At 35.2% G+C, this 21,567-nt stretch overlaps 1 protein-coding gene across 1 annotated transcript; it reads right to left on the bottom strand.

Moving 5' to 3' along the window:
• Positions 1 to 4,858: 4,858 nt before the first annotated feature.
• Positions 4,859 to 21,396, bottom strand: LOC143405964 (albumin-like). The gene is made up of 15 exons (XM_076864454.2): positions 21,318 to 21,396; positions 20,576 to 20,633; positions 19,501 to 19,633; positions 17,360 to 17,571; positions 16,694 to 16,826; positions 15,801 to 15,898; positions 14,220 to 14,349; positions 13,128 to 13,339; positions 11,946 to 12,078; positions 10,749 to 10,846; positions 9,118 to 9,256; positions 8,303 to 8,526; positions 6,816 to 6,948; positions 6,152 to 6,220; positions 4,859 to 5,014 (listed from the first exon to the last, which is right to left on the bottom strand). Exons 1-14 carry the CDS (start codon positions 21,394 to 21,396, stop codon positions 6,179 to 6,181), a joined length of 1,824 nt encoding a protein of 607 aa, XP_076720569.2. The 3' UTR covers positions 4,859 to 5,014; positions 6,152 to 6,178.
• Between the last annotated feature and the right edge of the window lie 171 nt (positions 21,397 to 21,567).

Raw genomic sequence — 21,567 nt, 5'->3', positions numbered from 1 at the left:
CTAATTATCTGCTTACATCTCTTGTGACCAGAATATTCTAGCCAAACATCCTCACATATGAGTTTGAAAGCCATCACTCTCCACTTCAACCACACAAAGCTGTCAGCCACATAATGATCTCTTGTGTGAATACACATTTGCAGAACATGTTACTTTGCTAAGAAGATCTTTCTTTCCCCTGAAGAAACTTAGTTGAAATCTCTATCTCCTAAAAATTTGTTCAGAGTTGGAGACAGACCTTCAGGTTTGTCGTCATTTTCTGTGTGGATTATCCAATGACCTAGTTCAAGTGTGGGCAATTTGCAGCATTCTGCTATTTTGCTTGACAGAGCATCTTGTGGAGAACAAATGTATGACATAATTTTTTCCTTGTAACGAGAAAAACCAAATATAAGTCTTAAAGTTTTATTCTGTAGGTAGGACCTCAGATCCAGTTCTAAGGTGGAAAGGTGGAAGGAAGGAAAGAAGGGAGGGAGGGAGAAAGGGAGAGTAGTCAGGAGGGAGGAAACTACAAAAGACAAAGTTTCCACTCCATCTTTACCAAGAAGGAATAAGGGAAAAAATTAAAAAGTCCTGGAGAGAAGAAAGAGGAAAGATAAGAGCAGAAGAAGGAAGGGAAGGAATGGGGAAGGAGGAAGAAAGAAGACACTTTTCTTGTCCCCCTCCTAAAATGTACTTTCCTCACTCCTTTCCAGATAACCATTTGTTCAATTCTTTTTCCCATAGTTGTCAGCTAACCACTATTATCTTATTTCAAAACAAAAGGGAAATGTGCTACTAAGTCCAATAGCACCTAATAGTATTCAGATTCACCTCTCACAACACTTGCAGCGGGTGTCATGGAAAGCAAATTTACCACTCTGTTATCGGAACAATCTGCAGTGACCCACAAATTCCACCAGAGGGCAGTGCACTCCAGTGGCCAGAAAGAGGGGGAGCTCTCAGATACACCCCTGTCATGGGACTGAAAATTCCAGGCATTCTCAGCAGGGTCAACTAGAATCCATCATTCAGCTTTTAAAATCTAACTTACATATCATATGGAAATTAATTTTTGCCATTTTAAAGGAAAAGAGTCTTTATGAGTTCCAATTTTAAAAAATTATTTCCTTAAAATAACCTTAAAATCAACAAATTTAGGACTGTGGATGTAGCTCAGTGGTAGAACATTTACCTAGTGTGTGTGAGGCCCTCCATTTGATTCTTAGCACAGGGAAGTGGGGAAAAAAAGCTAGTTAAGAAAATCAACAAAATTGCCACTTAAAAATTGAAAAAGCTGACTTCAAAGAAAAATGAAAGAGTTCCTGTTGATGTTCCTAATCTGTGTGTGAACTCCTCTAGATGAGAAAGGCAGTGAGGTGGCAAAGTTTCCAGTTCATCCTCCCCAGCTGCTCACTCCAGGACTCTGTTGTGCTCAAGGACTGTCACTTTGAAGCCTTCCTGCACCCTGCTGCTTGCAGACTTCCAAGACTAGCTGCCATGGGAGTGAGCTGAAATAAGCATTTACTCTGCATGATCAGCCCTCTAGAATCCAGGATCCAGCCTGGTTTTCAGGTCATTTGAGCCTCTGAGAACAGTGATTTAAGCCTCCTCTGAGAGAAGGGTGTGTCACATAGGACCAGAGAGGAAGAAAATTGGGAGTAGACAGGTCTCTTGTACAATATCTAGGATGCCTAGAGTTGATCCAAACAGCCACACTCCTTTGATCACCGCTGAGATGGCATATACAAAGAATCTGGTGTCAGGATTTTGAGTTTTGTTTAATTCTCCTAGAGCCCTTTATTCACACCTCTCTTAGGCGTGGCTAGCTTGATTAAACTCAGGGGCACTAGAGCACTGAGCTGTATCTCCAGTCCTATTTTACATTTTATTTAGAGACAGGGTCTCTCTAAGGTGCTTAGTATGTTGCTTTTGCTGAGGCTGGCTTTGAACTCCTGACTCCTGACTCCACCTCCCAAGCTGCTGGGATTGCTTGTATTCTTTTTGTTGTATTCAGTCATTCAACATACTATAATAGAATGCCTTCCATGTTTCAGGCATTGTCCTATAAAGAGAACAGCAAACAAAAGACAGTCAATGTCCTTTGTGGTCCACATAGCCACACTGCTTTGATCACTACTGACTATGGCATACATAAGGATCTGTTGGTAGAGGTTTGGGTTTTGTTTAATTCTTCTAGAGTCCTTTATTCACACCTCTCTTAGGCATGACTAGCTTTTGGCCTTGGGAGCAATTCCTCCTGTTCTTTTAGTTGCATTCAGTCATGCAATGAACTGTAATAGAATGCCTTCCACATACCGGGAATTGTTCTATAAAGAGAACAGTAAATAAAAAACAGTCCCTGACTTCAAGGAAGTCACTGTCTTATCTCTTCTATCAGACTAGAAATTCCTGAAGGTCAATTTATGCCTTCCTAACAAGTGTCCCTTACTGTGGCTAGCCCCAAGGAAGTACTCAATATGTATCCATATTGAAGAAATACGAAGAAATAAATAGAAGGAAAAACAAATACAATAAAAGAGCTTGCCTCTCAAGATATTATACAGAGTTCTCCTGAGAGGTTATATCTTTTTTAAACATAAGAAATGGATGGGTTCTGGTCTCACAAAAATGAGAAGTGAAAGCCAGGATTAGAAAAGATGGTTTAAGCTTTATTAGCAACAAGTGGGTAAGTTACTTGGTCACCTAATTACCATACCCTGTGACCAGCTCAAGCCAGACAGCCTCCTCTCTTTAAGAATCAGACCAAAGAAAGAAAGAGGAGCAGAGATATCTTTTCGGAACAAGACTCCTCACCCCATCCTACAGACATTCCTAACACATTTACTGTGTAACACTTCTCATGTATGTGGGCCATGTCCAAGACCAGCTTCTGAATTTCAGTAAAAATCATTCTGGGAAACTTTGGACTTGGTTTAGTAACAGTTCTAGGGGGAGAAGAAATGATTCAAAGATCAATTTGGGTTAACTATCAGAATGATGTAGCATTCAGAGAGTATCAGCACAGTTAAAACTCAGAGGTAGAAAAGAAATATGTTGATGTTTCAAAAGAAAAGGAAGCACATTTAATGTCTTGTCAAATCTTGCTCAGTCTTTCAAGGCAGTAGCTCTGTACATGACAACCTGGCCCCAAAACCATTTGAAATAATTTACCTTTTTTAAAAAAGCTTTCTTGGAAACTGAGATGAATTTTATGTTTTTGCTACTCATCCCTGATGTCAAGCATTGGGGATCATTGCACCGAGTGGATGAAATATTAAAAATATTAAATTGTCCAGAGACCCCAGGCTTCATTCTCCCTTGGGCTCTCTCCTGCTTTGGGAATGATTGCAATGATTTTTTTGGATGAAGGCCAAAGTAGGAGTTGCATAAGAATGGGGGAATGGGATGGTGGGAGTACAGAACATAAGGGGAAGAGAAGGGACTTTTTTTTTCAACTTGAGCAAGCAGTAGACTTAAAATGAAACTATAGAGCACTATTAATTAAGAACAAGTTGTGAAATAGTACACACAATGAAGTATATGGAAAATGACAATCCTCAGGACAGGGAAATGACAACACCCCAAAACTGTCTGACCCAGAGGAAGAGGGAAGAGGAAGAAAATGACTAATCCTCTCTCAGTAAATCCTTTCCCAGTAACAATAAGCCCTGAAGGAGAAAATCAAACTTTCATCCCTTCCAGGGTTCATCCCAAGCATCACCACCAGAATCAAACATCCATCCCTTCCCAACAACAATGGGTCCTGAAGCGAGGAGACAGATGCTGAAACTCTGGGTCCTGGACTTTTACCCTTTCCTGTTGCTAATGACCCTGAAAAGGAGAAAAGCAAGTAGTAAAGCTCTGGGAAACAAGGAATTCCAGAGAATTAAGTAGTGAACACCAACTTCTGAGATTATTCCAGTGACCATGAGTGTGGGGCTTTTTACAACTTCTTTCCTGACTGTCCAATACATGCTACTTCTTTCTCCAATAATTAAACCACCCTCCTTGTAAACTATAAAACTCTAACCTCTTCTGTAACTGGCGGCCATTTTTCTATGCAGAAAATGAACCCCATCCAGTACCTCACTGATTGACTCCACTAGGGAATAAAGGAAAAATTGATGACCCCTTTGAGGGCTGCTTCCATCCCTGTGATTTGTGTTTTCATAATGGTGCTAAAATTGTGTTGGTTACTGTTGCTTACACACAGTATGAAACCAAATCTATAAAAATAAAAAAATACAAACAACTAATATGATTATAAATGACTAAGTATGTAAGCTCCTAGATGAAAGTGTGGTATAAGTAATTACCTCCAGGAACAGGGAAAAGAGGCCCAGTATTGGGTATAACATCTCAACTTCTTTACAAGAAACTGTAAAGACTCTTGTACTTCATCAGTTCAGTACAGTTAATCACTCCTATTCATGCCTTCCTCCAGATCACCCAACCCCTTCTTCCAATAATGCTTTTCCAAATTTCTTACACATTTCATGTATTGTCATCCTAAACTGTCTCAAATTTCTCCAAGAATGACTTTCTTTTTAAATTTAATTAGCCACCTTTAAAGTTATCTCCATCTTTTTTGTCCCCCGCTAGTTCTCAGAGAGTCCCAGTAGTGAGGAGGAGCCAGACTGTAATGCCCTATCCCTGCCACGGGTGTTATTGTTTCATAATGTTAAAAGGCTATTTTGAATGTTTATAACCCATATCTCAGATGAGAATTAACATTTCTTTTCATGAAGTAGCCTCTAAGGAACTAGAAGGCCTCTGCTGAAGTGGGGTGAGAGACAGAAAATTGAAACTTTCACAGATCCACAGAATTTTCAAGGATGGAAACACACTTTTGGAAAATAACAGTCCTGGACCACAATATTAGATTCTTTTCATTTTTTGTTAATTTCAACATAGAGCAAAGAGGTCAAACGTTTGAAAAAAGTTGTGTTTCTTCGAGTGTTGATTTTACACCAACAGAAAAGACAAACAGATGGATAAAGTCTTAGTCTCTTTCTCTTCTTCTCTGGTCAGGCTGAAAAACAAAAGGAGAAAAATAGAAGAACTGTTTGTAAAACGTCATATATTTTTCCAGTCTGCTACAACTAATGCTAAATTGCTTCGATTGTCTTTCTACAATTTCTACCAGCAGAAACAATTTAAACCTTCCAAAGCTCAGCTGAGTTTCCCTTCTGCTGGGCAAGGGCACAGGACACACCAACATGTTGTGAAGTGCCCTCTTCTTCAATGGTTCTGCCAGACTCAAGTCAGAGGCCTTTATCACCACTCCTCAGGGCTATCTAGCACCTACTCTTACCTAAGTCATAACTAAACAAAAAATATCTGCTCAAATTTGGAACCCTAGGAAGAAATTTATTCCACTTAGGACTGAAACACATCACATTTGGGAATGACCAAATTTTTGGAGATACAAATTTGCTATTCTTTGGATGCACAAGTAGGTATTATTATATGGTTAAACAACCTGGTTTTACCAATACTTTTTTTTCAGTGCTGTTCTATTTTTTTAAATACTGCTGCAAAATATCACACACACAGAAAAAAAGTAAAACATGTTTATGCTTAGATGTATATGTTTTAAAGTGGGTGTTTTGTCATAAGAAGAGAAATTCTATTAAACTTAATATGTTGACACATTGGAAATTTAGTAGCACATTATTCATTCTATAGTACAAGTTCATATAGAATACATCCCTCACTGAATTATATTTAGGTTGAACCATGTGAATCCACTGATATTCATTGATATTTTTGATCTGCAAAAATGTTCTTTCATATGGTTCTAACACCTAGAGTCTCTGCTGGTGAGGCATCACTAGGATGACTGTGTACACAGTCACATATGTCAGAAGAGGACAACACTTTCTGGAATTTTGACTCCACCTCTTACTATCTTGGTTGTCCCTTAGATAGATAAATTATGTAACCTATCCTTTTATCTATGTGTCCATTTGTTCATCTACAAAATGGGAATAACAAGAATACCCAACTCAGACATTATTTTGATAATTATATAAGTTAATATATAGAGAGAGCTAAGAGTATTGATTGGTGTTTGTCTATATGGCTCTTAACAAATGTTTAGTCATCTTTGCTTTTTTAATAATAATGATTATAATTACTTTTTTAATAACATAAACCATATAGTTACCTGAGATGCTTGTGATTGTGATGTTTTTTATGCTAAGGCAGCTTGAGTTGCAGCAACAAATTTGGGACCCTGAATACAAAGAGATGAAAATATTAGCATTATCATAGAATACATAAAATAGCAGGTTATACAAAAAAATAGGTGATATACAGTGATTGTATCTGCATCACCCCCTTTAATTCACATTAAACTACCAGGATCTCTATAGGGAAGTTCACCAACAATCACCCTCCCCAAGAAAATAAAAATATATCTATTGTCAGGGTATAGGGGTGACTATTAAATGATTTAGACATTTAAATGTCCATTCCCACCTGAACTAACTTGTAAAATTCAGCCAAATGAGAAGACAGCAATTTGGGGGAAAATGTTTAGATTAATGCTTTGCTTTACTGACCAAAACATTTTAGGTCTTATAAATATGTCTATCTATTCATAACGATCACAAATTTGGAACAGAAGAGACATTACAAAAATTTAATAGTATGCCACGGTGCAGCAGGAGATAAAACCAAGAACTACTAAACTCATTTTGTAAGACAATTGTACATAGAATAAGATCTCTGCTCCATGCAGCTTTCAAAACCTAAATCCCTGACCTCTGACCTGTCCAAATGCACAAAAATGAAAGTTGGAAATATTAAAATGAAAGCAGCTCCAGCACCTCGTCGGAGAAGCAGGTCTCCTTGTCGTCAGCCTTGCAGCACTTGTCTAGAAAAGCTACGAAATCCCCCATCACGGTTTTCAGTTGATCCGTTGTTGCTGTGGGCTTGTGTTTCACCAGCTCAGCAAGTGCTCTGCATTTGAACAGAAAATGAAAGACACAGCAAGAAAAACTTAAGAATATAAGAAATATGAAGGATATAAGATTGGCACTTTACATTATAAACCTTGCAGGACACTGTGGCGCACACCTGTAATCCCAGTAGCTCAGGAGGTTGAGGCAGGAGGATTACAAAGTCAAAGCCAGCCTCACCAACTTGGGGGAGGCGCTTACCAACTCAGTGAGACTATGTCTCTAAATAAAACATAAAATAGAGCTGGGGATGTGGCTCAGTGGCTAAGAACCCCTGGTTCAATCCTCAGTACCAAAACAAACAAAAGATTATAAATCTTGGAGCCAGGCAGTTCGGGGCTTGAGGCCAGGCATGCCATTTTAATTTTAAATGAGATTAATAAAATCCACTTCACTAGGGCTGGTGGGAGAATCAAATAAGATAATCAGTGCAAATCACTCAGTGTTTTAGAATTTCAGCAGATCTCCAGAAAGTATATGTTGTGGCATTTGGATATGGTTCAGATTTTATAAACTATGCCACATTGACTTTTATAGATATTGAAGGGTTTAAAATAACCTCTAAATTTTTAAGACATTAAACGTCATTGAAAAATCTTCTTCTCTAAGAATCTTTAAAGTTCATCTTTGAAATTTTCCCTATTCAAAGTTAATTATGGGGAGATTATACGGGTTAAGATTTCAAACAAGTGGGAGGTGGTGTTTCCCTTTCATTGACATCTGAAAAGACAACAGAGACACAGAGTGTGTTATGTGGGAATAATAAGTTTTGAAATATTATTTATAAGTATGGATCATGATTACAGGCCACCAGAGATGACAGCAATTTTCTGATACTAAAGTTAATGCTATGGTCACCTTTTGTAATAGCATTGAGAAGTTAAGCCTCAAAACTCACATTTCTAGATGTTTTCTGTTCAATTGCCATTCTCAAAAGTCACATCACAGGCTTTTCTCTCACCTGTGGGGTCACTCTAGAACCAACTTAAAGTACCATTCATTCCTAGAAATAAATTCCCCTATGATTTCTACAACTAATTTGCCTCTGGATACAAATTCATCAGTTAAATGTTCAGCCTTTTCTCATGGACCTGGCCTATGATCTTATTCTTCTGGGGTATTCATCCACAATATCACTATGAATAGTTTGCAGATAAGAGTCTAATAATATATTTTTTGCCCCCTAAGGGAAAAAAGCCATTCATTTTATTCTTGACAATTTTATCAACTTAAAAAGGCCAATACTTAAGTACATTACTCTAAGAAATATAATCAGTACATGAGACAGTTTGCTCCTTTCAATTAATATTCTCTTCATCAAGACTACAAACATGTGATAATGAAATGTTGCTCACGTTTGTTTCTTGATTTGTTGCTCAGTCTCTGGAAGTGTGCATATATCTGCATGGAAGGTGAATGTGTCAGCATGGAATTCTTTGGGAACATATGTGTCATCAACTGATAGAGCAGAAAAGCATGCCCGCTTGTTCACAAAGGACTCAGAGCAGCATTTGGTGATTCTCTCACTCACTGGATTCTTCTCATGCATCACACACACTGTGTTCAGGATTGCAGTCAGCTGAAGAACAGGGAGGAGAGCAGAAATTCAAAAGAGGCAAAATTGAAATTGTCCATGAACACACATGAATGCACCCAAAGTTGTGACATATTAAACTAGTAACAATAAATCCAAAGTTGACTGAGGCAACAAATGACTATCTTTGAAACTAAGCATAAGGGACTCTTTAACATGACTCTTTTACTAGTAAGTCTAGATGTCTCAATATTCTTAATACTTGAGAAAATAATTCATGAAAATAATTGGAAGTGATATATCCTGACATATGTGTTAGAATAGGGAAGAAGTAGTCTTATATTGGCACATGAAACAGAGACACCTAAAAGTAAAAATTTAGGAAATGCCAAAACACTGAAAACTCGTGGATCCTTTTAAAAAACAAGTTATAACTTTCATATTTTAACTAAATTCTAAGTTTTATAGTCGGGATATAGGTGATCAAGTTCTGACTGCTACTACCATGCACATACACAGATATACCCCTGTTAGTCATGTACACACGTTAGTCCACTCCTGCCTCTAAAAATTACTTTTGTCAATTTCATAAGATGAGAATTCAGTATTAAAATTATTATATTTTAAAAGACTCACATAGTCTTCAACACAGGGCAGTCTGTGTGATTCAGGAAGCTTACAGCACTTGGTGCCCACTCTTCCTAAGTTTCTTGATGCCTCCACAAGAGTTGGAGTTGACACCTGGGGTACTTTCTGAGTGTAACGGATTAGAAGTCTGTATAAAAAAAAAGGGGGGGGGCCATGTGTGTTTAGTCAAACAAGAAACTGTCTTTTTCTAATATAGTAGATCGAGCAGAGGAAAATCCATCCAAAATTAACTATTATGTCCTAAATAGCCATTCATCAAATTATGTTTGTCTATGTCAAGCACAGTGGTACAGGTCTCTAACCCCAGCTGCTCAGGAAGCTCAGGCAAGAAGATTACTTCAATAATTTAGTGAGGCCTAAGAAACTTAGCAAGATTCTATTTAAAAAAAAAAAAAAATTGAAGCAGTAGGCTTGTAACTCAGTAGTAAAGCTCCTGTGTTCATCCCCAGTACCTGCCAACAAAAAATATCTTCATATTCAGGGTGATGATGGCTGAGTGTGTCAGAAAAAGACTTTGTCCTGACCAATCATTAAACATGGCTTTGAAGCCACCTGCACCATATAATAATGTTAGGACGTTTATCTACCTTATTATAATCCAGTGACATTAATATACTTAATAATCATTGCATTATTAATATAATTAATAATCATTGCATCTTTGTTTCATTAAATTCTATTAAGAATATATATAAATCAGGACTATGATAAATTTAAAATATGTGGGTGAAAAATGGGAGGAAATATCCCTGCCTCAATAGGAATGGTACAAGGATTAAACTGAAAGTGACATTGACAAGGCAATGAACCAGGCATGTTATCCAGCATGTAAGAATCACCTATAAAGAATCCCAATCGCCATGTAAAGTCAATGTATGTATGTAATCTACTCAATGGAAGAATCTATGTATTATTCACTATTGTTAGCCCTGAGCTATGTATATAAAAGAGTGCTAACTATGTATATAAACTGCACAATAAATTCCTACCATGTGTCCCTTCTTCTTTCTTGACTTTTCCTCCATACATAAGGGCCTATTCAATGGGGACATTACTTCAGCATGCACTTTTATCTCTATCTTTTCTAGGGAGGGAAATTCCACAGGAAAACAAGGTCATGACCATCAAAGTCTAATGTATCTTCTGAACATCCACTCTTCCCACCAATGGGAATAGGAATGCAATTTCCCATATTAGCTAAGTCCATATTTTTGTCATGTTTTTGTGTTCAGCTTTTATATTACTTCTTGAACTACTGCTATTCAAGGCCTACTACTTCCTGTTCTGTAAAATGCTGCTAGGGTTCATTCACTCACAAATTATCCCTTAACCTCCAAGGAACATCTCCAGTTGATAAGCCAACATTTGGCACTAACCCTCCCAGCCTACATACTCCCAGTCTCAAGAGACCATTTTTTAAAACTGTACATAAATAGAGACCTCTGCATCCCATCGACTATATTTTCTCTACTCTCCAGACTTTCTTGATAAAGAGAGTTTAGAAATATATGTGTATCTTTGCTATTAAAAGTCATATGCTAGGCAGCCTATATATGAAGTATTAAATAATAGCAAATCGGTCAAGGAAAAAAAATCAGTGAATAAACAAAACTACTTACGCATTTTGGAATTTATATTCCCCAAGTTGCTCATAGAGATCACAGTTTTGCTTGACTATATTCTCAGGCTCAGTCACAAGAGGCTTAAATTCCTCAAACTGAAACATAAAAGAATCCATTTATAGTATTCTTCTGAGGACCAGATACCGGTCACTTTTTACCCCTTCCTTCTTTCTTCCCAAAACCACATGAGTAGATGTTCAGTGCCACACCTGTCACATCACATCAAATTGTTTCTCTTATTTGACAAGACTGTATAGTGAATGTAGTTAAGAATCTTTAGTCTCTGGAGTTCAGTGGCTGGGTTTGGAGTCAGGCCACTTGACTCATTTTCCAGTGGTGCAGCTTTACTTACCAGTTCTGAGATTCAGAATCCTCATCTTCACAATAGTGCTCTCCACCCAGAATTATGCTGGGAATCAACTAAGCTAATGAAATTAAAATAGCACCTAGTACATAGTAAAAGGTCAATAAATGTTGGTCCTGAGTATTATTATTACTATTACTATTATTATTATTATTATTACTATTATTATTATTAGGCCATCTCTCCAGTTGGATCCTCAGCTCTCTGAGGAATGTTGCCTTCAGCAAGTTGCAGGACGGTGCCTGGCATACAGCAGCTTCTTGGTAGAGGAAAGAAAGTCTTTCTCTGATTCTATAACAGTTTGGAAACCTTTAATATATACTAGTAGGCATCCTAAAATCCTCCAGAACAGGTGTATTCTAACTTATCATCTTGTAAAACATTTCCTAAACCTTCTCAAAAAGATTTTAAAATATTCTAAAGAAATAAAGTTTCATCACCTCCCTTAAGATATTATCTCCAATGCTTGATATAATCTTGGGTCAGGTTAACCTTCTTTATATATAAGTTAAATCTCTTTTAATTGACATTTAAATTTACCTGACTTTATTTCGTTCTCAGGAATATGGCAAACAGAAATGATGTCCAATATTTTGTAAAATTAGAGATTACTATCTTCATATCTTTCTTTTCTAGACCAACTGTTCTAAAATTTATTAACCATTCTATATAAGGCTATTTTCCCCTAAGATGTTTAAGAGCACAGAATTGAATCCATCTCAAGAAAATATGTAAATTATACTATGTCTCTTTCAGTCTTGTATTGTTTTTCTTTCTCATTATTAGAATCAGCAAAGAGCTGTATTCTTCTTTTCCTGCAGGACACCTACCACATTGCCATAGCATGCAGGAGGATCAGCTTCAGCACAGCACTTCTCCAGTTTGGCTTCATATGCCTTGGCAATTCTGAGCAGCAAGAGGGAACCATACTCAGGGTGCCTTCTTGAATATTCATACAAAAACCTAAATAAGAGAAATATAGATTTAATTATACCAACAAGCAAGAATGTATACATAAATAACTCCAAGTGTAACTAAAATTCCCAAGGTCTGAATTTGACTAAACCCCATGTAGTGAAGTTTATTGGCAAAGGACTTGGGGTTCTTCCTGTGCTCAATTTCTGGTTCTGACATTTATTTTACTCTATTACATTAGGCAACTTATAAAGACTAAAGAGTCTTAGTTTCCTCCTCTGTAGATTGGGAATGATAATAATACTCATCTCATATATTGGGTTATGAGAAATACATGACACAATGTGTGCAAAACATATATTGCCTGACACATCTTAAATATGTCATGAATTGTACCTGTTATTTTTATGTATGTGAAATTTTATTTGGATTACATCTAAAAAGCATTTCACTAGACAGAGATATATTCTTAATTTTTTTCCTCTTCATATGATAGAAATCTTATACAACACATCATTTTATTAAATATTATTTAATGCAGAAAAAATTACTGTAATCCAACTATAAAAAAATGTAAAGCTGGTCATCATTCTTGTTGATCATATATAATCATTTGTTATTTAGCTGCCTTATCATACTACTGAGCTTTTGGTCTTTTCATTCAGATACGAAACACCTATTGTCAAATTCTATACTTTTTCTATACATATTTGATGCCAACATACAGATGGATAGAGATGATAGGCAATATATGTTCACATATATTTTATATATTTAAAAAATAACTGTTTAATAATAATTAAGCAAATGAATGTTATATACATAATTTTTATACATCCAGATATTTCTAGAGATATTCCCAGAGATATCCTAAGGATTAACAAACATTGAGCTTTTACCATGAATATATACTGAATGGCAATGTTTGAAATTAATTAATTGTTTCAACCTTTAAAGACTGGGAGACAATGGGTTGAAAAAGCATCCTGGGCAACATGGAAACTGTAGTAACTCCAAAGGAAAGCCTAGCATATCTTCCTAAATCATGATCTTGCTATATCAAGCACTATGAAAGGGTAATTCCTTATCCAACTTACGTGCCCAAGAAGATATCTTTTGCCTCAGCGTAGTTTTTGCAAATATCTTTATCCTCAGCATAATCAGCTGTTAGTTCTGGTAAGTCAGTAGGCTTGTCATCTTCCAGCTCAGCGAGGCAGTGACTTTTTTCCAATAGGGGCTTAGCACAACATTCCCCCACTTTCTTGGAGATTGTGTCTTGATTATTACAAATGTAATTGGAAAGGGTTACCTGTGAGGAGGTCAACAATTGTTCAACATAAATTGGCATTGCTACACTTTCTCTCCAGACCATTGTGATGTTGCAGAACAGGTTCACTATATTCCAAGGCCATTCATTCACAACCAATGTGGCTTCAATGAACACATATCCTCAGTCAGTGCTTCTGAGCCTGGAGTCTCTTAACTACTAAAACATACACACTTGATCACAAAAGACAACGTAGGAACCAGTTGTCATTTATTTGTTTATTATAATTAATTAATCTCAGCTACTTATTAATTTCATATTTCCACTGTTGAGGAACATACGTTTTTTAAATTAAAATCATATGCTGTTTTTTCAAATTTGCCCTCAAATTAAATGCAGGAATTTTGAAACCAAATAACTAAGTAAAGATTTTAACAAATGAGTCAAGATATCACAGTCATGGGTCTTGTTTATATGTGTGTGTGTGTGTGTGTGTGTGTGTGTATCTTAAATTTCCAGGAAGTGTCATGATAGCTCAGGATTCTGATATATGGTCATTATTTTTGATCTTTGAAAAAAGGGAGACAATACTACAAATTTGGGGAAAGAGATTATATTTGGGAAAACACTTAATGAAAGGAGACAACATAGAGGGGGAAAATGCTTCATTTCCAAAGGTCTCTTGAGATAATAGCCCTTCTTCAAACCCACTTTTTCCCCAAAAAATATCTTAGCACTGACTTGCAGTTGTCCTCATTCAGTTTCAGCCTAGATTCTCAGAGTACGACTGAAAGAGGTTACAAATGGGTGAAAAACTTTTTCAGGTGATTTAGTAACTGACAATTGTCCTAGTTATGCTAAGCACATTTATTCTACCAACTTAAGCATGTAAGCTACAAAAGGAAAATTAATGGCTCTTTACCCTGTCATGTACATCTTCCAGCAGATCACCATCACAGGATTCCTTGTTGATTTTTGTAATATCTGTTGCCATCTTGGTAATTTCTGTAAATTCAGCTTGGGTATATTGCCGGCTTAGACGAGCTACTAACCTTTAAAAAAAAATCCCCCCATCAATACATTATAATCAGGCAATAACTGATGTGAAATTCCTATGAAAACTCCACTTATAACAAAGAATTCAAGACTAACACATAGAATTATTTTTTTTAAGTCATTGGTTATTTTAATGTTAGAGCTGAACCAAATGGTCACCTTTTTGCCTATTTTCTTAAAATTATCCATTGTATGAGTGTGTGATGGATGGAAAGTTGATGATTCATAAAATCAGCAATCAAAGAGGAATGCTGAAAGGGGAAACAGTGTGAGGAGCATCAAGTATAGAGTCCTGATCTGTCTTCCTAGTGTGACTTCATATCTTCTTAGCAGTAAAAACCTAGGCAAGTTACTTAACTTCTCTGAACTTTAGCCTTCTCAGTGTCATAACATCATGCTAAATTGTGAAAATATTTTATAATCTGGGAAGTATCACGCAAACTCCATTTCTTTTTTTCATTCATTTTTTCCTTCCTGCCTGACTACTAAAGTTCTTCAAGAAAATTAATTTCGTAACATCTACATAATGAGGGAGTTTTTATTAAGCATACTTTTGCTAAGAAATTGATCCAGCACAGCCTCTAAATTCTATGACAGGATATAAAAGGCTAATGTCATCATTCTTTCCAAAATCATTTTAGGACTGTCTAAATGCTATAAGAAGACTTCTTTCTCAGAACCAGTCATTGCCTGCATAAAGTGTATTTTTTTTAAGTTAGAGATATTTTGTTTATCAATTTTGTTGGGTTTTATGGTTTTGATGGTAGGAATGATAGGCAAAGATAATTCATTTGAGAGTCTCTAGATGCATAATAGCTACTATTTTAATTTTAACTCCTATTAATTATATTGATTCATTGTTGACTGACAGATGAGGGATTGGAAGGGCAGGTAATATATTTCTTAGTTCAGATACTGAAGAATGTTCACAGAATCAACTAAATACTATACAAACAGAGACCCAGGCAAAAACACGAGATTGAGAATAGAGTTGGAGCTATGTGAAAACTTCAAGTAGTAACTGTGGCTTAATTGGTGACTGAATTTAATTATCGGGACATAACAAGAGGAGTAGACACCTTCAGGTCATTGTAGGAAAGAATAAAATTAGATAAAAGATACTGACTAGAGCTCTGTAAAAGAAATAGATGATTAGTGTAAGATTCCTATTCTACGTAAACAAATAGAATTTATATGACTTCTTTTTAGGACAAAAATGATGTTGTATTCCAAATTCTTTAACAACTTAGAAAAATAAGACAAACAATGTCAACTTCTTACTCATTTTCTGAATTTCAACTCTATTAACTCTCTACCTTTTAAATAACAACGACAACAAAATATATCTGTAAGGATTGGGAGAAATGACACATAAATATATGCTTTTGTCAACAGAACCATTATCATTATTTCATTTTTATAAAGATACAAGTTAAAAAATATTTACCATGCTTTGAAAGCTCTTTCACCGAATTTCTCAAAAATGCTACACTTGAGTCTATCTTTGGCAGAAAAAAGCTTTATTTTCTTCCTCAAATTCTCAATCTACAGAAAGAAAGCAAATTGAAAAAAATATATAGAGAGAAAATAAAACTTCTGTACAAAATACCACTTCATAAGCCCAGATGAGACTATGCCACATTCATTCTACATTCCCAAGTACTCCCTTTGGGAAATAATTATTTTACTATGTAAGAGGAAAAATTAGTCTGGTAAAAACAGAGGACTTTATGTAGTTAAAACCAGCATGGACACATTGCCAGAGAAAAGGCTTCTGGAAAAAAGTGTACACTAATTCCCAGATACATATAATTTAGCTGAGTTCTTAATTTTGTTTATAATCCGTGTAAGTTCCTCCTCTACAACATCAACAAACTCCCCAGAGAACAGAATGAGACACACAATAAATACTTAGGAAAGGAATAAATGAGCTCTTGATTCTAGTTGCAGTAATATTTTCGACTTTGAATTCTCTCTCCAACAAAAGGTCTCTTAGGAAACAAACAAACAAACAAACAAAAACCAACACTGTGGGCCCTTGCTGTGCAATTTGACAAACACTTCATTATAGAGATCTTCAGAATAGAGAGGGGCAGGACATTTAACTATGTGCACAGTGATTCCCTCCATCAGATCAGCAATGGTAAAGCTCAGAAGGAGGATGGAAGCCTCGGAGAAGCCTTCAAAGAAAATAAAACTTCTTGGGGGAACTTAAGAGTAAGGAAGGCTGCTCGGAACGGGTAGGGAACTTTCCTCAGGCGATGAAGCTTTTCTAAATCTAGCCACAAGATGTTCAAAATCTGAGGTTGCACTATGAACTGGTTTTTTGGGGGGGAGTACCTTTGGTGTCAGGCATTCTCCTTTATCAGCAGCTTGACAGCATTCTGTCAGATAGCTTTTATACTTTTCAGCCAAGTAAATGAGTCCTGCGCCACCGAGGTAAGGATTTCTTCTGGCAGCTTCATATAAAAAACTATTAAAAAAAAAGATAACAAGAAATCATTTTTCCATACCACATAACATTACAAAAACAATTACAATCAACATTCTTCCAAGAGCTTCCAAAAACCCAAAGACAAGTCTTTTATCATTAAAGCTTAATGTTTGCCTCATTGTCTTGTCTTAGTCATTCTTTAAATCATTGAAAAGAGAGGTTGAATTTGTGAAGTTTGTGTGTGTGAATCACATATATATGGTCAAATGGAGTGATCTAATATTGCTGACTAAAATGAATTCAATTCTGAGAATAACTATATGTTTTCTCAGAATCTTATCAAACATGCATGTTTCAACGTTTCATATGGATCATATCCTGTTTCAAGATCAAAGAACTTTGATCATATTTTTCGTTGTGTAGAATTTTGTTCTATGAAATATTATTCCTTTAAAACTCATCCTTAGAGCAAAACTTCCCAGTCAATGTTGAAATGGTTTGTGGTATGGTCTTTATTATAATGAGTATTGACTTATTCCTTAATTTTTAATTTTGAAACATAGATTACTTACTGTCCCAAAGCCTTCTGGTCACTTTCTTCAAAGGAGGTGCACAAAGCATCAAGATGTTTTAGATCAAGTGGAGGGAGGTTAGGTGTTTCTTCTTTGTGCTTTACAAGGCAATGGAATCTCTCAGCATCTTGTTTATCACAGCAGTCAGCCATATCACCATAGGTATCACGAAGAGTGGCAATTGAGCATGTTTTCTCTCCAAAGATAGTGTCCTAAATGAAAGAGAACACTCTTCATTCTTCTGGGCAGGACTTTATTTTCTTTATTGCCAAAAAACAGCATAAAAATTTAACATACTGTTAGAGCTTGGTGAAGAAATCATCTATATTGCACATATGTATGGTATATCATATATTGAAACATCGCAGGGGATCCCATGAATATGTTTTATGTATGAGGTAGAACATAAATTTAAATATGAAAAATTTTTTAATGAAATACAAAATTTTAAACCTATCAAAAAAGGAAATTGTATAAGAAATTACTTCCCCCATTAAATAAATCCCCTTGATTTGGCTACTTCTGTGAAATTGTCATAACAATCAACTGCCACAATATTACTTATGATGAATAAAACTGAAGGACAAAAAGAGAGTTGATGGCTCTAAGGAATGTTACCTTTCTCTGCTTCTTACCCATCATTAGGGAAACTAGCCTGCAGTGCAGCAGGTGAATTCATCTTAGGGAGGAAATACTCAGATACCTTCTCATTTAATCTGCTTCTTTTTGAGAGACTCAACTTTTAAGTAGATACCATATACAAGTTGAGGAGTAACATAAATCTACTACATATTATTACTGCATTAAAATATAGAATTTTTTCATTCTAGAAATATTTCTCTCAAGTATTTCACTCATTGAGTAAATCCTTTTTTTCCTTATTCATTGTTATAAGTAAATATAACCATATGGAAAATTCACTGGTCTAGACAGAATTTATTATTTTTTAAATGCACTTTTAAAAATTCATATGTAGAACTAAAAAATTAGGGGAAGTAAATGACTTATTCTGAAACAATGAGAGATGTATCCAGAGAGAAACCAGAAGAGGAAAGGGTCCACTGACAATATAAACCTTGTCCCTAAAGAGGCATATATAGATTGAGTGGTGAAAGAAACATAGACCTCTTATTTTGAAGATGTATTTGGAAATAGCAAATATTCAAGTTCTTCAAAAGGATTTTTAAGTACATTTTTAAATTTTATGTAAAAACATTAATAACCCTAAAATGATGAATAAATAACTATAACTATTATTTTGCCCATAGCATAGAAATCAGTTGGTGCTTTCTAGAAGTAAAAATCATGCTATTACCTCAAAGAGATATTAGTCTCTTGTATTCAGTTGGGTATTATTTATATTATGTAGTCAAGGTATGGGAATAACTGAAGTGTCCATCAATGGATAATAAATGGATAAAGAAAATGTGGATGCATAAAGAAAATGTAGTATCTATATACAAGGGAATACGATTCATCCTTTAAAGGAAGGAAATTTTACAATTGGCACTAATGCAGATGATCTTTGATAACATTGTGCTAAGTGCAATAAACCAATCACAGACATACAAAGATGAATGATTCCTTTAATATGAGGTATCTGAAATAGTCAAATTCACAGAATCAAAGAATAAAAAGATGGCTGCCAAGAGCTAGGAAAAGGAGGGAATGGGGAGTGACTAATCAAATGGCATGATTTCACTTAAGCAAGATGAATAAACTGTAATAATCATCACAAATAACATATTTCACACATAAACTTTTAAGAGGATAGAACTCCTGTCAAGTGTTCTAACCCAAATAAAATAAAGTTAATAAATACACAAATATACATTATAACTATTAGCCTCTATGAATAGAAACCAAACTTCTTGAAAACAGATTGTTACAAATCACAAATTGTCATTTAAATACACAGTGACTATCATGTGTGTGTTCTCAATGAAGAAATCTTGTTAAAACTGTGGGCATACCCACAATATCTGTGTCCATGAATAAACAGTGCATGACTTATCAGTCCATACGAAACTTTTGAGTGTAGCTTACAAATTCAGTCACTTAATAATAATGTTTTAAAAGAATCTTTCCTTTGAAATACTCATAATAAAGAAAAAGAAAGAATCCTCAAAATCAGAACTTACAAGTGGTTTGTTACAATCTGCCCCTGAATCATCAGCAGCACATGCTTTTGCCAAGTCAGTCACTTCAGCTGTGAATTTTACAAGGTCATCATATGAGGTCTTTTGGAGATACTCAGAAAAGGTAACAAGTACCCTAAAACAAAAAAACACAGAAATATGTAGCACAATAAAACTTTAACATAAAACAGCTTGCTATACTAGAGAGCAAATCACTTATGTGTCTACAATCTATGTTTCTATATCTTTCTTATAATTAACCAGAAAGCCTATTCATATGAGGTATTATCTGAGACCTAATCAGGCACATGTGGCTTTCTAGGTAGGGAGGATAGTATTTCAGCCATGTCCTAAAGTGTATGGGTTCATGTCAGTACAGACACATACATAGGGCAAACTAGAAAACTGTATACCAAATAGATTTAATTGTTGAGACTGGGCTTTGCATAAATCCTTTGAGTTATTTAAAATGAAAAAAAAACCCCACATACCTCATTTAATTGGGCTGTAGGATCGTAATGACCTTTAAAAAACAGGCTATTTTCTAAATTTTTACTAGATTAAAAAATATTAAAATGTTTCCAAGAATCCCCAGAACAATTTGGTATGTAAAGGGAAGTTAGTAAGTGAGCTGCCAAAGGAACCATGTATTAGTCTTCCCATCACTGTTCCAGACTTTCTGGGTAGTATGAGAAGTCCAGATTTTAACTGTCCAATACAGTAGCCATTAAACACCTGTGACTATATTTTTAAATTATTTAAATTTAACTAAAATTCTATTTAAGTTTAAATCAATTAAAATTTACATACTTAAATGCAATTTAACTAAACTTTAATAAAATTTTGACATTTTATTCCTCCATTAAACTTGCCATATTTAAAGTACTCAACAGCCACGTGTGGCCAGTGGCTACCATATTAGACAGATACAGAATATTTCCATCAGTGCTGAAAAAATTCTATGGGGCTGCAATGCTATGGAATCTGGACCCTGTTGATAGGAGAATATAACACCTTTAGTGTATTAACCAATGCGAATCAGAAACATTAAATTTGACTCTTCCATATTTTAACTTACAGGCCTTTGAAATGTTGCTCTCCCAATTCTTTAAACCGATCAATAATCTCACTTTTGCCTAGGGGAAAGGAGAGAAAAAAAAACACAATATGTGTTTAAATATTAAAGGAAATGATGAATTAGATTCTATCATTTCTTTTCATTGAACTTATGTTATTCATTGCTTCAAAATATTGGATTCTGATTATCGCAGAAAGTCTTAGGATGATGAAGTATATATTCTTTATTTATAGAAGAATTATTCAATCAGTAAGAATATTATTTTAAATATCATTAAATATTAATAAATTTATTTTCTAACATGGGTAGGATCTAATGCTCTTATAGTGCCTATGAACAGCAACTGAGAAGAAAATCTAAAAGTAAATACAAATGGAAATCCTACTTATATTATTAATAATACAAGAGTTTTTCTGTTCTACGTAGAGCAAGGTCCATTAGGTAGGCCTTAGAGACAGTGGTGAATCCTATCTTCTTCTCTGTTCTATGAAGTTTAAGTCACTCTGCCTGGCATTTCTTTATAGAGAAAAGAAATTACTTTCACTAAGTAATTCTCACCGTGTTGTTTCTACTTAAGATATTTGAACCATATTAATTAAATAACCACATAAGCATTCACAAAAACAAAAGAACATCACATTCTAGATATAAATGCTAAAAGGAAACTTAATTCATTATGCAGGGCTTACTGAAAGTTTTCCTAGGGAAAAAAAGTTGTACAAAGGAAAAACAGAATTCTTACCTGCTTCTCGACGAAACACACCCCTGGAATAAGCAGAGCTGAAGAGAAAGAGAAGGGAAATAAAGGTTACCCACTTCATTGTGCCAAAGGCTTGTGGGGTTGATAGAAAAGGTAGGATGAATGCAGGGAAATTAGCCCTAATATACTTCTTTAGCCAATAATTGTAGATTATTAACTAGACTCATCTTTGTATTTCATTGGCTCCCAACTGATTACAAAATCATAAGATTCTTGCCAAAATAATTGTTTG

Source organism: Callospermophilus lateralis, chromosome 8 (genome assembly GCF_048772815.1).
Source record: "Callospermophilus lateralis isolate mCalLat2 chromosome 8, mCalLat2.hap1, whole genome shotgun sequence".
NCBI classification, from domain to species: domain Eukaryota; kingdom Metazoa; phylum Chordata; class Mammalia; order Rodentia; family Sciuridae; genus Callospermophilus; species Callospermophilus lateralis.
This window is presented reverse-complemented; position numbering and strand designations above follow the sequence as displayed.

Bases quoted from the DNA above. Each gene is read 5' to 3' on its own strand.
- LOC143405964 (XM_076864454.2), bottom strand. From the start codon at position 21,396: ATGAAGTGGGTAACCTTTATTTCCCTTCTCTTTCTCTTCAGCTCTGCT. The intron at 8,527-9,117 runs GTGAGTCTTTTA...CCTGTTCTTCAG, and splicing joins TGCCCTGTGTTGAAGACTAT to CTGACTGCAATCCTGAACAC. The intron at 6,949-8,302 runs GTGAGCAACATT...GTTCAAATGCAG, and splicing joins CAACAAATCAAGAAACAAAC to AGCACTTGCTGAGCTGGTGA.